The sequence below is a fragment of the Thunnus thynnus genome, chromosome 18 (assembly GCF_963924715.1).
Source record: "Thunnus thynnus chromosome 18, fThuThy2.1, whole genome shotgun sequence".
In the NCBI taxonomy this organism is placed as follows: domain Eukaryota; kingdom Metazoa; phylum Chordata; class Actinopteri; order Scombriformes; family Scombridae; genus Thunnus; species Thunnus thynnus.
Genome location: NC_089534.1, coordinates 12206523 through 12218874, shown reverse-complemented (window position 1 = coordinate 12218874; position 12352 = coordinate 12206523). Strand labels below are relative to the sequence as shown.

Here is a 12352-nt window from a genome sequence, read left to right as displayed (position 1 = left end):
TGCTGTCAACGACTGTCAGACCGAGGGACCGTAAATATAAACCATTGTTATCATCTCGAATTTGCCCCTGGTTATTGCTATTAGTAAAAGGAGAACTGTTCTACGTAGAAAGCCCTGCTCTTTATCTGTGATACGGAAGGTTTCATTTCCATCATGCTGTCACATATTGGCTGGAAAAAGCAGCACAGCATGACCAAGGATGCTTTGCTTTTTCTGAGTGTTTACAGTGACAAATAATTTGTCGGTGTATCAGCAGGCAGTCAGAAAAGTAGTTGTTGGATTCTGAATGTTCCCTGACAAAAGCTCTCTTACCTTTCAAAGGGTGCATCCGTTCTTTGTGCAGTTGTGAGCTTCTGTTTTAAGTAAGATACAGTGACTTTGTCGTTTGTCCTGAGGATATCCGCAAGGTATATTCAAATAATATACTGTACACTGTAAATACAATATTTGTTGGGTAATTATCTTAAAGGAAAATTCTCATTTTTATAGTTTTGGCGATCATTTCTAACATAATAACATTGTACTCCCCAATTTATTGCTGAGAGCTTGCAACGGTGGAAAAAACAAGAGCAGTCAGACAGTCAAACAGGTTTTAAACAAACCCCTAGGCGAGCCAAACTTCTTTGGAAGAGAAAACAAAGGCAAATGGAAAAAGTATTTCCCAAACTGTCAGTTTAACTTACTTTTAACGTAGCAGACCTATGTGCAGCCAGTTTTAATTTGCAGTCAAGGATTATTACCAATTCAGGGTACATCCACCCTCCATTTTGCCTCCAGAGTGGTTTAGATAATTTGGCTAAACTGCCTTTTTTATCACATCAGATCATCTGACCGCTTGAATTTTATGCCCCATTGGACTCTGTTGTATTGATGTTGCCATGTTTTCAGATCCCAGCTAACAACTTGTTGAGTACAATGTTAATAAAACCAATGTAAATAAAGAGTCAAGTTGTAATAAGCCAGACTTTTCCTTCAATTGTTGCTCTTCCTGAAAAAGTATATTACAGCTTGAAGAATCTGAATAGTTAATTGCTTTTGCTTGCTAGTAAATCTTATTTGCAATAGCCTCCTGTATATATGTTTGTCTACATGTGTGTTTTTATGTGTTCTCGTGCTTCAAGGTTTCTACATGTACATCGAGACATCAAGACCACGGAAGGAAGGCGACCAGGCACGGCTTGTGAGTCCGTTTTTCAACGTGGCGCCTAAAAACCCGTACGGTATCACCAACCCACCCGCCTACTGCTTCGGCTTCTTCTACCACATGTATGGAAAACACATAGGTAAGATACAGTCCTCATATGCTTCATAGTCCCTGGTTTATAATAACAAACCTCCATGTTGCTCTTGGAAGTCATGTGCCTTATATCCACTGTGGAAAAGGTTTATATTCATTGCTTAATAGGTCATGGAACAGATGAAGAATATAATTATCACTCAATTTTGGAAGAATCTGTCACTGTTCTGTGCTTTTCGTTGCTTAAGCAGCAAAAGCAACTTCAAGTGAAACTCAAATTGGTTTGGCAATTCACTGCTAAATGAAGGGGATGCATTCTTATCTGTGTGGAACGAAAAACACAGTCAATGAGGAAACACCACAACAAATTTTATTTACCAAAGAAAGTCCATAATCAAGCATCTGTTGGACATCACAGTGGCTTTGAGACATAAATTGAGAGATGATCTTCTTGAAATTGCTGTCCGCCACCTACGTGTTTCACAGTGGGGTTTTCTGTTCTCTCTTGTGAATGAGCATTTGTTTGTGAGACAAGAAACACAGTAGTCGCTTTGAGGAGAAAAAAAAGGGAAAATGGCAGCACTTTTTCCTGTAAGCAGTGAAATTTCAGTCGTCTCCAGAGAGTTTGCCCCTGTGGCGAGTGAAGAAGGGAGTTTTGTGCTTTCTTACTGAAATTTTGGGAGTGCAGCTGTCAGATGTTTCAGGCAAAAGATATCTCATTTTTGCAACAAACGCCTTTAGAGGTGTGTACACAAATCCTGGGCATTAGCTTTTACATTCCTCTCTGAATGTAGATAACAGCCTTGTGTGGACCATTTGAAGATAGCAGAGCCATTGAAGGAGCACCCCGTGGCCTGTGTCTGACTCTTAGGCTTCCTTCACCAGGGACCCAATCAGAAGACCACAAGCACTCAAGCTCTGAGTGCGTGCTGTTTGGTGTGTGTGTGTATGTGTGTGTGTTTGTGTGTGAGAGAGCATTTGGGAGTGGTGGGCAAGATTGGATCTCTAGCACAAAAACCGTTTTGAAGGCTTCCAGTGGTGATTTCTCTGTCTCAGCTTCATCCTGTATCATTAGCTATTGCACAGCTTCATAAGGCAGGTGAGGGACACCAATGGCTGGGGTTGCAGGGTCGTTTTGGTATCTTGGGGGCTTGATGCTGCTACAGTATGAGCGCAGTTTGTCAAGACGATAAGCTGATATTGTGCACTCAGACACTGTTCAAACACACAGAACATTAATGTTAAAATCAATGCATTTCCAAAAAAATCAAACTTAAAATGTCTGTAACAGTTTTTATGGCCTTTAACCTGTTTATAAGACCACAGAAGGAAGTGCTTATGTATGATTGTAGGAATTAAGAGATAATTACAACCTTTTTTAATTTGTCTCTGTCGATATGTCTCGCACAACCACGTCAGCATTTCAAGTGACCCCACATATGGCCCTGAGCCAAAGGTTTAGAAACTGTGGTCTGGTCTGACATCAAGGCATCGATCCCCAGATATTCATGGCCCAGTTTAAGCTGTTCAAGCACCTCGCAAACCACTGCAGCTCTCACACTGGCCTCTACAGTTGTAACCATGCATGATGGGTCCTATCGTGACACAGCTGGAACAAGACAACCTCATTAGCACCAATGTGTCTTAGGTCACTGCACCATTATATGTCATTGTTTCATATTTTGCCCTGGTTATTATTTGTTATTGCCCAAGCCAACAGATGTCTCCCATTTTAACTATCAAAGGCACTTCTCATAGGAAACATATGTGTGTTGTGTTATGGACCATCATCTTTGACATTTGCGCCTTAAGAAAGCCAAGTGACTCTGTGGTCTTGGCAATCCAAAAAACGTCTGGCATTAGTGATCAAAGTCTGATAGATCTTGAAGCCCGTTTTTGGTGATCCGTTCACATGCAAAGCAAGCGTGGCGTTTTAGGCTGACACGCAAAGTGACGGGTTACTGTCTGTGTCTGTCTTTTTGATACTTCAACAAGGAGTTGCCAAAGTTGGAAATTTTCAAACCCTAAACTGAAGGGTTTTAAAAAGGTAAATCACAAATGACACCAGACAAAGTGAGTGCACCACAAAAATATCCACTCAATTAAAAATATATTTTAGTCAACAAAAAGTAAATAAAAGGAATTTAAAGAATGGATAACAAACAAACGATGAAAGAAAAAAGCACATTGATAGTGAATAAACCAAAGAGGTCATTCTTGTGCTTGTTAAACTTGACATTCAGTAAACTGTGAAATCACTAAAGGCTGGCAACTGCACTCCTCTCTGTTTTGATGACACGTTTACAGCGAGCATTTGGCTGCATTTACCTCAGTATTCTAGTGAGACATTTGTCATATCAGTGCCATCTCCTCCCTCCACCTGCTCCGCTTCCAGCTTCTGCCGGACCTGCTGCTCCCATCTCCAACCCACTTACTGTAGCGCTCTCTCTTTTCCTTCTCTCTTGCTCCGTTTGAGTTTGGCGCCTTATATATTCTTTATAAGCCACATTGTTTGTGCATCTTATGTCACTCCATTTTTTAAAATTCCCTTTGAAGTTTGTTTAATGAGTCACTGCACTATTGCATTATTAATATAAATAGTCCTAAAGATTAGTTTATTGAGTGTTTTTTTTTTCAGGTACAGCTGAACTGTAGTATGAATAAAAGTTTGGGAATTTTGTTACTTTATTAATAAGCATTTCTTCTGTATGCTTTTTGAGCTTTGTCATTTCTCCTTGTTATTAAATTATCTGCACAGCCACATACAACTAGGGATAAGTGGAAAAATGTTTTTTTTAATATAATTTAGATGAATCAACACTTTAACGGCATGTTGGCAGCAGGATCCCATAAGAGCTGAAATTTAGCCAGACTACTGTTCCGTTGCCCTCAGCGGAGAGGCCGAGTGGAAGTATCCAGGTGGGGGGGCCGGACCAAACATCTGGAGAGGTGGAGCAGAGGGAGGTGGAGAGAAAATAAGGATAGAGGGCGACTCAGCGGGGAGATGAGAGCTCCTCCGGCTCCCTGCCGAGGTTGAGTAGGCCGTGACATTTCCAATTTGCTCAAATTGATCGCCAGCCAGACCCTCTCTTCCTTGCCCTCCCCGTCTGTGGTGAAGCCCATGCCCAGGCTGTGGTGTGTTATGATGAATGGGCTAAATGTCAAGGACTTGAAACCCGGCTCAGATCCTCCATAGCTACGCTCCATTTAGTATTCTGCCTCTCCGGCCATGAAAGAAACTTGCCCCTTAGCTCAGGAATGTTGGTTTGTGATATACTGAAAGCACAAAAGTGAACTCTTATAACAAATGGTCCAAACAATGTATGTTCACATATACTTTTTTCGTTTTTAAACAGTTGAAAGAGTTTCGTATTTAGAGCTGTGAGTCACAAAGCCAGCGCCGTCTTGCAATGCCAGGAGTTTGATGCTCTTTGGGACTGTGCTGTTTAGGTGAGTCACAGTCAACTTGTGGCAAGGCAGTGCTGAAGGCCAGAATCAGTCAATAAGGAGTCTCGCCTACACACTGATGAGAACAGTGGCACAGGCTCAAAGAAACTCCTCCGTAGTTAGCTAGCGGGGGGATACCTGCGACAAGGTCACGCTTAATTACTGAAGCGCACATCAAAGTTTGCCTTTGGAGGCCGTGTCGCATTTGTTTATAGGATTAAGTCTCCAGCAAAGCACACCAAGCAAGTCTGTTTTAAGCCTGACCTTCTGAGAAGCAATGGAGTCATCCTTTCATTAGCAAGGAGGGTGGTACTTCACCTCAACCCCTCCGCCCCCACCTCTCTTTTCTCTCCCACCACATAATTGTAAAATTCCAGGAGCTATTTCTCACTTTTCACCACGCTGACATCTTCTTCTTCTCAGATCTTTTTTAAATTTCACAGGTGTCTGGCACAGGTATTCCAAAGAACATACAGCATATGCCGTAGCTCAGGATGTGATGACACTGACATAACCACCTACATCGCAATGAGCAAAGGAAATGTAAGCCAGCCAGCTCAGCAAGAATCCCCCTACATCCAAAACACTTCAACGGAAGATGAAGCCGCAGGTCATGTTCAGTACAAGAGCTCATCTCTCACTAGGGAGATTGTGCTGTCGTGGGGGAAAGTGTGTACCATGCTGATGAGAGAATATGAACGGGGACATACAGTATAGCTTTCTCACGGAGATGTTTTTTCTAAGGGGGTTGTGCAGTAATGAGGCACCTTGCTGAGGCAAAGATGCATCAAAACTAAGGGTGCAGTCGTAGTCAATGCTCACCAGTCGTATCACTGCTAAGGTGCTGCTTTTCATAGTTTGTGGAATTCACTTGACTTCAGAGCGGTGGTCCCACTGAGCTGAGAGAACGCTTCTCAATAGTGTCAATGTTAACCCGATTTGGGTATTTGGATGCTGCTTTCTCTCTCTCTCTCTCTCTCTCTCTCTGTCTCTCTCTGTCTCTCTCTCTCTGTCTCCCTGCATGGCGAATAAAAAAAACACACAACACAATCGGTATGTTTGGAGAGGAGGGTAAAGTGCTTGCACTCTGTGTCATCATCTGACAGTTTTATATCAAAGCCCAGGGCCAGGCAAGAGGTCTGGGGAGTCTTCAATTCAGGCCTGGTATATAGTCTATTCTGTCTCAATAAGAGCTAGTATTTCTGTGTTATTGTAAGGGTTATAGGAATTCAGTTGAAATGGATCTGTCATATTACGTTTTCAAATTTAGAGTTGGCTTCAGCAGTGAATTCCTGGTAGTTTCTCCCGCGCAGCTTCACAGGAAATCCAGGTGAGATGAAACAAAGCTGGACTGGGCAGAAATAGTTTAAAAGTAATGATAAATGAGTCCTCCAAAGAGGAATTATTTACACTCACCAAAAAATTCTCATCACACCTTGCCCATTAGTGGTAATTAATTTGGATTATTATGAGCTAAAGAATAATTTATCTTGGCTTGCAGACCCTCAACTTAATAAATGTATCAATTCACATAACCCTGAGTTTAACCTTTGCCACTTCTTGGCTCTGCCCCGAATGCAGAAGAATACATAAATTTGAAATGCAGAGACAGAGATGAATATTAAGCTTAAAATGTTTAAAAGTCTAGACCCAAATTCAGCTGCTAGACTCAAATTGGAATTCACTATGAAGTCTATCTACTGTATAAGGGCGGTTGTGTGGTATCTTACATCGATTGTTAAGTTGTTCTGTAAGCACAAGCGAGATGGATGCAAGTTTGAAAATGACAGAGAGAAGGAGAGACAGAGAATAAGAAGGCCCACAAGAGAAGGAGTGGGCGAGCATAAAAACAATACAAAACTTAACTTTATTTGGTTGGTATTTCATTGTGGGTATTTTACTTAAAAAAATAAATAAATACAGATAGACCTCTCAGCAGCAGATGGTGTCCTCACACAGATTTCACATATTGCTGATGACTAAAAGGTGGTGATGAGTTAGTGTTTACCGTGTGTACCATTGACCTACTTTTGTTAAATGTTAGTATTTTGTTGTTGGCAACAGGGAGGAATAAGAAAAAAATGCACCAAATTCAAGGTAATTCCCACGAAAATAGCCTATAAAATTACTATCATTCAGGTTTATCTGCCTTGCAGCCTGGTAGCAAATGTTCATGCCTCAGCACTGGTCCACAGCCCTGAAATTGAGAACCACTATACTCTCTCCCCTTCACACAGGGACTCTAAACGCCTTCCTAAAGCAGAAGGGCCAGACAACCTCCGAGGGTCCCGTGTGGACACTAAATGGTAACCAAGGTGACCGCTGGAAGCAAGCCAAAGTATGCATCCATCCAACATCATCCTTCCAGGTAGGACCAAAAAAAAAAAAAAAAGAAAAAACCCTAATCAATTCAATACGCAGCAGCAATCCCCTTGTTGCCCTCTATTTTCCTCTCTGTCTGTGTTTGTATGGTGAAGTATTAGTTTCCTTGGGGGCTGCATATTGATGTAGCACTTCACAAGCCTTGATATTAAGCAAAGAAATGGATGGGATCCATAGACATTGTTTGCAATTGAGAAAGCAATATCACTCACGCTTTGCCATCAGGAAGCCCAGTCTTTGTGAGTAGCGAATATAGAACCGCAATATTCTCCATCATTTTTACGGCTGCAGTTGTGGAAAGTAATTATAGTTTCGACTGCACTTCTTTTTTGTTTGTTCCCACTCTCACTTCGAACAGTTTTAACTCCACAAGCATTCTTATCTTTAAATTTTGTGATATTAAAAACAGAAATAAACACTTGGCCACCTGCTGCTATTTTTCATAAGGAGCAATTTAACAAAATTTTACGCCATGTACCTACTTTTGTATTTTGTCTTTCAGTAGTGCTAATTCCTTGTTTTTGTGGTCCCATTGAGCCTGAATATATAATAAAACAAACTTGTTTTACACTCTCTAGGTGATACTCGAAGGTATCCGGGGACCAGGCATCGAGGGAGACATTGCCATTGATGACGTCACGCTGGAGGAAGGAGAGTGTCGAGACCCACCGCCCAGTAAGTACCGCCGCATTTACACACCTTCCTCTGTCCCCCTTTATCTGAGCTCCAGGTTAGTACTCTCGCTCTACCTCGCACTGGACGTGGTCGAGATTTACGAGAGGGTATCTAATCTTGGACAGCTGCCAGTATTGAACAGCCATCTCGCTCAATGGTTGCCATGGCAACAGTGTTGTAATCACAGGAACAATAGCCGAGCGCTACGCCGGTGAACGCTGGCTGAGTGGAGCACTGTAATTGCGCCGTAGGAACAAACAGAAGGTAAAAACAGAAAACAGGACAGAAAATGGCCTGCAAATGACGAGGTGATATTGGTTGGCAGACAAACACTGTTCCTTTGATTTAATTCCTGTTATTTATTGTCAGAGGGGCATTATTCCCACACACTTCTCAAAGGTTGATATCCCTTTAACAGTCCATAGATAAATCAGAGCAGTCTATTTTCATCTCTCATGGCATTGATGGAAAATAACCAGACATCTGCATGAGAATCAGAGTCAGTGATCTTGGATTGCAAGATGCATCCTTTTTATTACAGCAGGATAATTATTATTATTATTATAATTATTTTAGTTATTTTTCATTTGGCTCCATTGTGATTCAAAGCCACAACATTAATTCACTTGGAGTTATAGGAGTGGTCACCCAGGCTGAGGACAGAGTAATGTTATGAATTATGCAATTCAATCTCACATGATGAATCTTACATGACTTTATGTGATGTAAGAGGGCAAAAATTGAGAAATATCTCATGAGGTCTGATCGGAGATGACTTCTGACTGATGGTGTTACTCGAGAAGAATGGTTCAGAGTAGCTGTTTCAGGATCTGCTCACACAGGTTAGTTCTGCCTTAAAGGAATAGTTTGACATTTTGGAAGATGCAATCGTTCACTTTCTTGCCAAGAGACAAGAGGATTGATACCACTCTCACATACATATGTCCATAAAATATGAAACTGGAGCCAGGAGACAATTAGCATAGCTTAGCGTAAAGACTGGAAACAAGAGGAAACAGCTCCTCTCAAACTTATGAATTAACACTTTTGTATTGTTTTATCCAAACAAAAACTGAAGTGTGGCTTTACAGGAAGCCAAGCTAGCTGTTTCTCCCTGTTTCCAAGCTAAGCTAAGCTAAGCTAAGCTAACCATACCTTCTCCTGACTGTAGATTCATATTTAATGGGCAGATATGAGAGTGGTATCATGTGGTAACTCCCAGCAAGAAAGCAAAACATTCCCAAAATGTCAAACTGTTCCTTTAAACACACTTCTTGGCTCATAAAATGTCCATTTGTTCTGTTTTTGTGTCGGGGAAACAGTATATAATGACAATAGCTCACATTGTATCTGTTTTTTTTTCCTTTTTAGATCTCAGCTCCAAGGTTCCATCCACATCCTCCCATATATGGCTGCTATGCATCACCTTGGTGATGACCCTCCTGGAAGGTCAGAGGTGACCCTTCTCTCCGTCATCTCAGAGGCGCAAATTCAGACCCACCGTCTGTGAGCTATACCCTCGGCATCCAATCACCAAAGATTCATGCATCCTGAAAGCAGCGGGGGTCCCCTGACGGACCACGACGGAGGGACGGAAATTAACGAAAGAGAGAAAAAAATTGTGATAAAAAAGTTACACAAAAAGTAATAAAGAAGATGCGCTAATTTTTTAAAGAGACCTCTTTTACAGAACAACACTCCTCGGCGCAGGACTTGGGACGTCTTTACGAGCACAAAGACAGGTGGGCGATGAATAAGCCTGGACTTTGGCGAAAGAGTTCACAAGCGTCGAGGCAGGACAGTTTGTAAAGCACAAGAACAATTTTATGAAGTTATGAAAATATCTTTGAAAGGCGGCGGAATATAGACACTGCTGACTTTTTGAAGAGCAACAGGAAAGGAAATAACATTTCCCTGCTTACATGGAATCAGACCTTTCTCTGTGTATCTTTATCTTCATTTTCTTGCACCAGATGCCAATCACCGACACTTGTTTTTCACTCTAGCCCAGCCTCACGTCACACCTTGGCATTTCTTTATCTGCTTGGTGCTGTACTGTAGAAAAACAAGGACTCTGGCAACATTTAGTTCTGTCTGCTTACTCCCCTGTAGCTGCCTATGTATCTTTTAACACTGTGCTCACGAGTCCAAGTGGCCAACCGATGGTATGGTGGCAGAACAATAAACGCAGAAGAATCAGCGAAGGTGTAGACAGCCGGACTTGAGGGCGGAGAGAAGCTCGAGCAGTAGGACACGGAGCTGAAATGAGAGGGAGAGGTGGAAAGAGAGGAGAGAGGAGAAGGGATGTGAGGAACAGGCAGAGAGTAGAGAGCGGGTCCGATAAGTGAGGCCTGACTCGAATATTCAGTCAGAGGTCCGCCTGTGGAACAGAAGCCACTTTACTTTCTGCCATGAAACAAAGTGCCTTCAGATTACAAAACCGAATCGTGAGTCTGGGTGTTAATCAACATCGAACACATCTCTGTTCATGTTTCCTCTGATGGGCTATTTTCTACATGTTTCTTTTGCCCCACAAGTGCTGATGGGAGGGCGTGCTTGTTCAGAGGGAGTATGGGGTTGTGCTACACCCGGATTTAACTCCTGATGGGACAGTTGCCTGTGTGTGTGTGTGTGTGTGTGTGAGTGTGCGTGTGCGTGTGTGTGTTTGTGTGTGTGCATGCGCCTAAGCCTATGCCTATGCCTACGCGTAGTTCAATGTGAGGGCAGCCAACCAGGCAGAGCTGGTAGAACCTGAGCACAGGTTTGGAAACAAATGGGATTTAAAAAAAAAAAAGAAAACAGCGGCAACAGTGAAAGTGAGGCTCTGGATCTTTTTTTTTTTTTCTTTTTTTTTTCAAAAAGACAGTAAGATCATACAGAAGGATAAAGACACTTCGTTGAATGAATACCCCACTCTCTCTTCCCATAATTCTCTATCCCTGCGGGCGAGCATTTTTTAACAAAAGAAAAGAACAACTACTGAATAAAACACTTGCGTTGTACAGGGAGGAGGAGAGAAGGAACTTTGGGACTGCAGGCTCTTCATTAGGGTGATACGCCTCGTCCCTGTCCTCCACCATTTATATGGAACAATATGAGAATAAAAGATAATAATGACCATAATAATAGTCATGATATTTTATTACTCTAGCGAGAATGTTTCTCTGCTTTTACACAAACTGTGAAGATTGACTGTGGAAGATCTACCTGAGACCATAACCTTAACCAGCGGGGTTTTTAAAAAATGTATTGTAAAAAAGAGAAAACAAGAAAATGAAAAATTCCGTTCATTGTTGGTTATGACAAATGTTTTGAGGACTTGTGTCTTGTTTCTTATATTTTCTGTTGAAGATGACTTAACTTCCTTTCTCTTCTTGTTGTCTCCCTTGCATTGCTGAAGTATCAAAGCTGATGGAAGCATTAAGAAGTAAAACCAATTTGGTAACTGTATAACTTGTAAATGTTAAAGAAGCTCTATTCAAAGGTTTATGATAAATGTTTTATGTTGGAGTACAGGAAGCACAACATACAGTTTAAGGTCTCAACATATAAAATCCATTTTATATTTCTCTGCACATACGTGACCTACTCCCGCAAATTCAGGCTTGTCGACACTCTGAATTAAGTCCATGTTTAACAGCAAGCTGACTATTTTCTTCCTGTTACATTCATATTTATAGTGCAACCAGAACACTAAAGAACATAAAGGGAACTCAGTCTAGAGTATTAATGAATGAATGCCGACTGGGTAAATAGTTGGATTTGGTGTTGTGGTTGTTCAGCATGTAGCCTCTTCAGTGGAAGCCTGGGTTGGTCGGGAGTGAGTCATGTACATGTGCGAGCTTAAAGCTGTGTACAATAGGTGTGATAAGAAACTGATACATGTAAAGACCATAAATATGCTAAGCAAAACAGAGCAGAATGATGAGCATTTCAGGGCATCCTTACAATATCATTATGGTCTGTATGATGTTATTACAGAGAAATAATCACAGGTATTATCTGCTATCCATATCAGTTTTTCTTTTAAGATGATTCATTTTATGTGTTTTTATTTCCTTAAGGCCCAGATCACAATGAATGTATGCAGTTCTGGGGGAAGTTGTTTTCTTACAGTCTTACTAGATGTAACGTTTTACTAAAACAAAATGTTTTTGTGTGCTTTTGATGATGAGAACTTTCAGACTTTCATAGGTTGTTTTGGACACATAAAGAACATGAAATTTGTCTGACGTTGACACAGACTTTGACACGGTTTCCAAAAATATAAGCGCAGATACAATATCCATTAGCTAGTCGCTATCCTCCTGTGGTATAGTAGGTAATGAAAAGTGCCAAAGTGCCCCATGTAGTCGTCACTGTTACTAATTATGGATATGAGTTTCTTAAGATATTTTGGTAACTGTTCCTTTTACAGCCAACCTGAGCGTCTGGTCAGGTAATGACAAGAATAGAAAATCAGCATGTAATAGTAAATACACCTGTAAGTACATGAATGAATGCAAATTACATCCGGATTTACATGAATGAACACCTTTGGTATCACGTTGGTATTTCTGTCAAAGATTTAAATGGTTTGACATTTTAGAAAATACACTAAATTGCTTTCTA

The 12352-nt window shown here is 41.2% G+C and overlaps 1 protein-coding gene across 4 annotated transcripts in view; it reads left to right on the top strand.

Moving 5' to 3' along the window:
• The window catches only part of LOC137169221 (MAM domain-containing glycosylphosphatidylinositol anchor protein 2-like), a 182580-nt gene extending 170612 nt beyond the window's left edge, over nucleotides 1–11968 (top strand). For all 4 annotated transcript variants that reach the window (XM_067572274.1, XM_067572273.1, XM_067572272.1 and 1 more), the window contains 4 exons: nucleotides 1122–1283; nucleotides 6922–7052; nucleotides 7645–7741; nucleotides 9113–11968. In XM_067572274.1, the coding sequence (XP_067428375.1) occupies nucleotides 1122–1283; nucleotides 6922–7052; nucleotides 7645–7741; nucleotides 9113–9201 (479 nt within the window). In that variant the 3' untranslated portion in view covers nucleotides 9202–11968. The remainder of the gene's footprint in view (nucleotides 1–1121; nucleotides 1284–6921; nucleotides 7053–7644; nucleotides 7742–9112) is intronic.
• The last annotated feature ends 384 nt before the right edge of the window (nucleotides 11969–12352 follow it).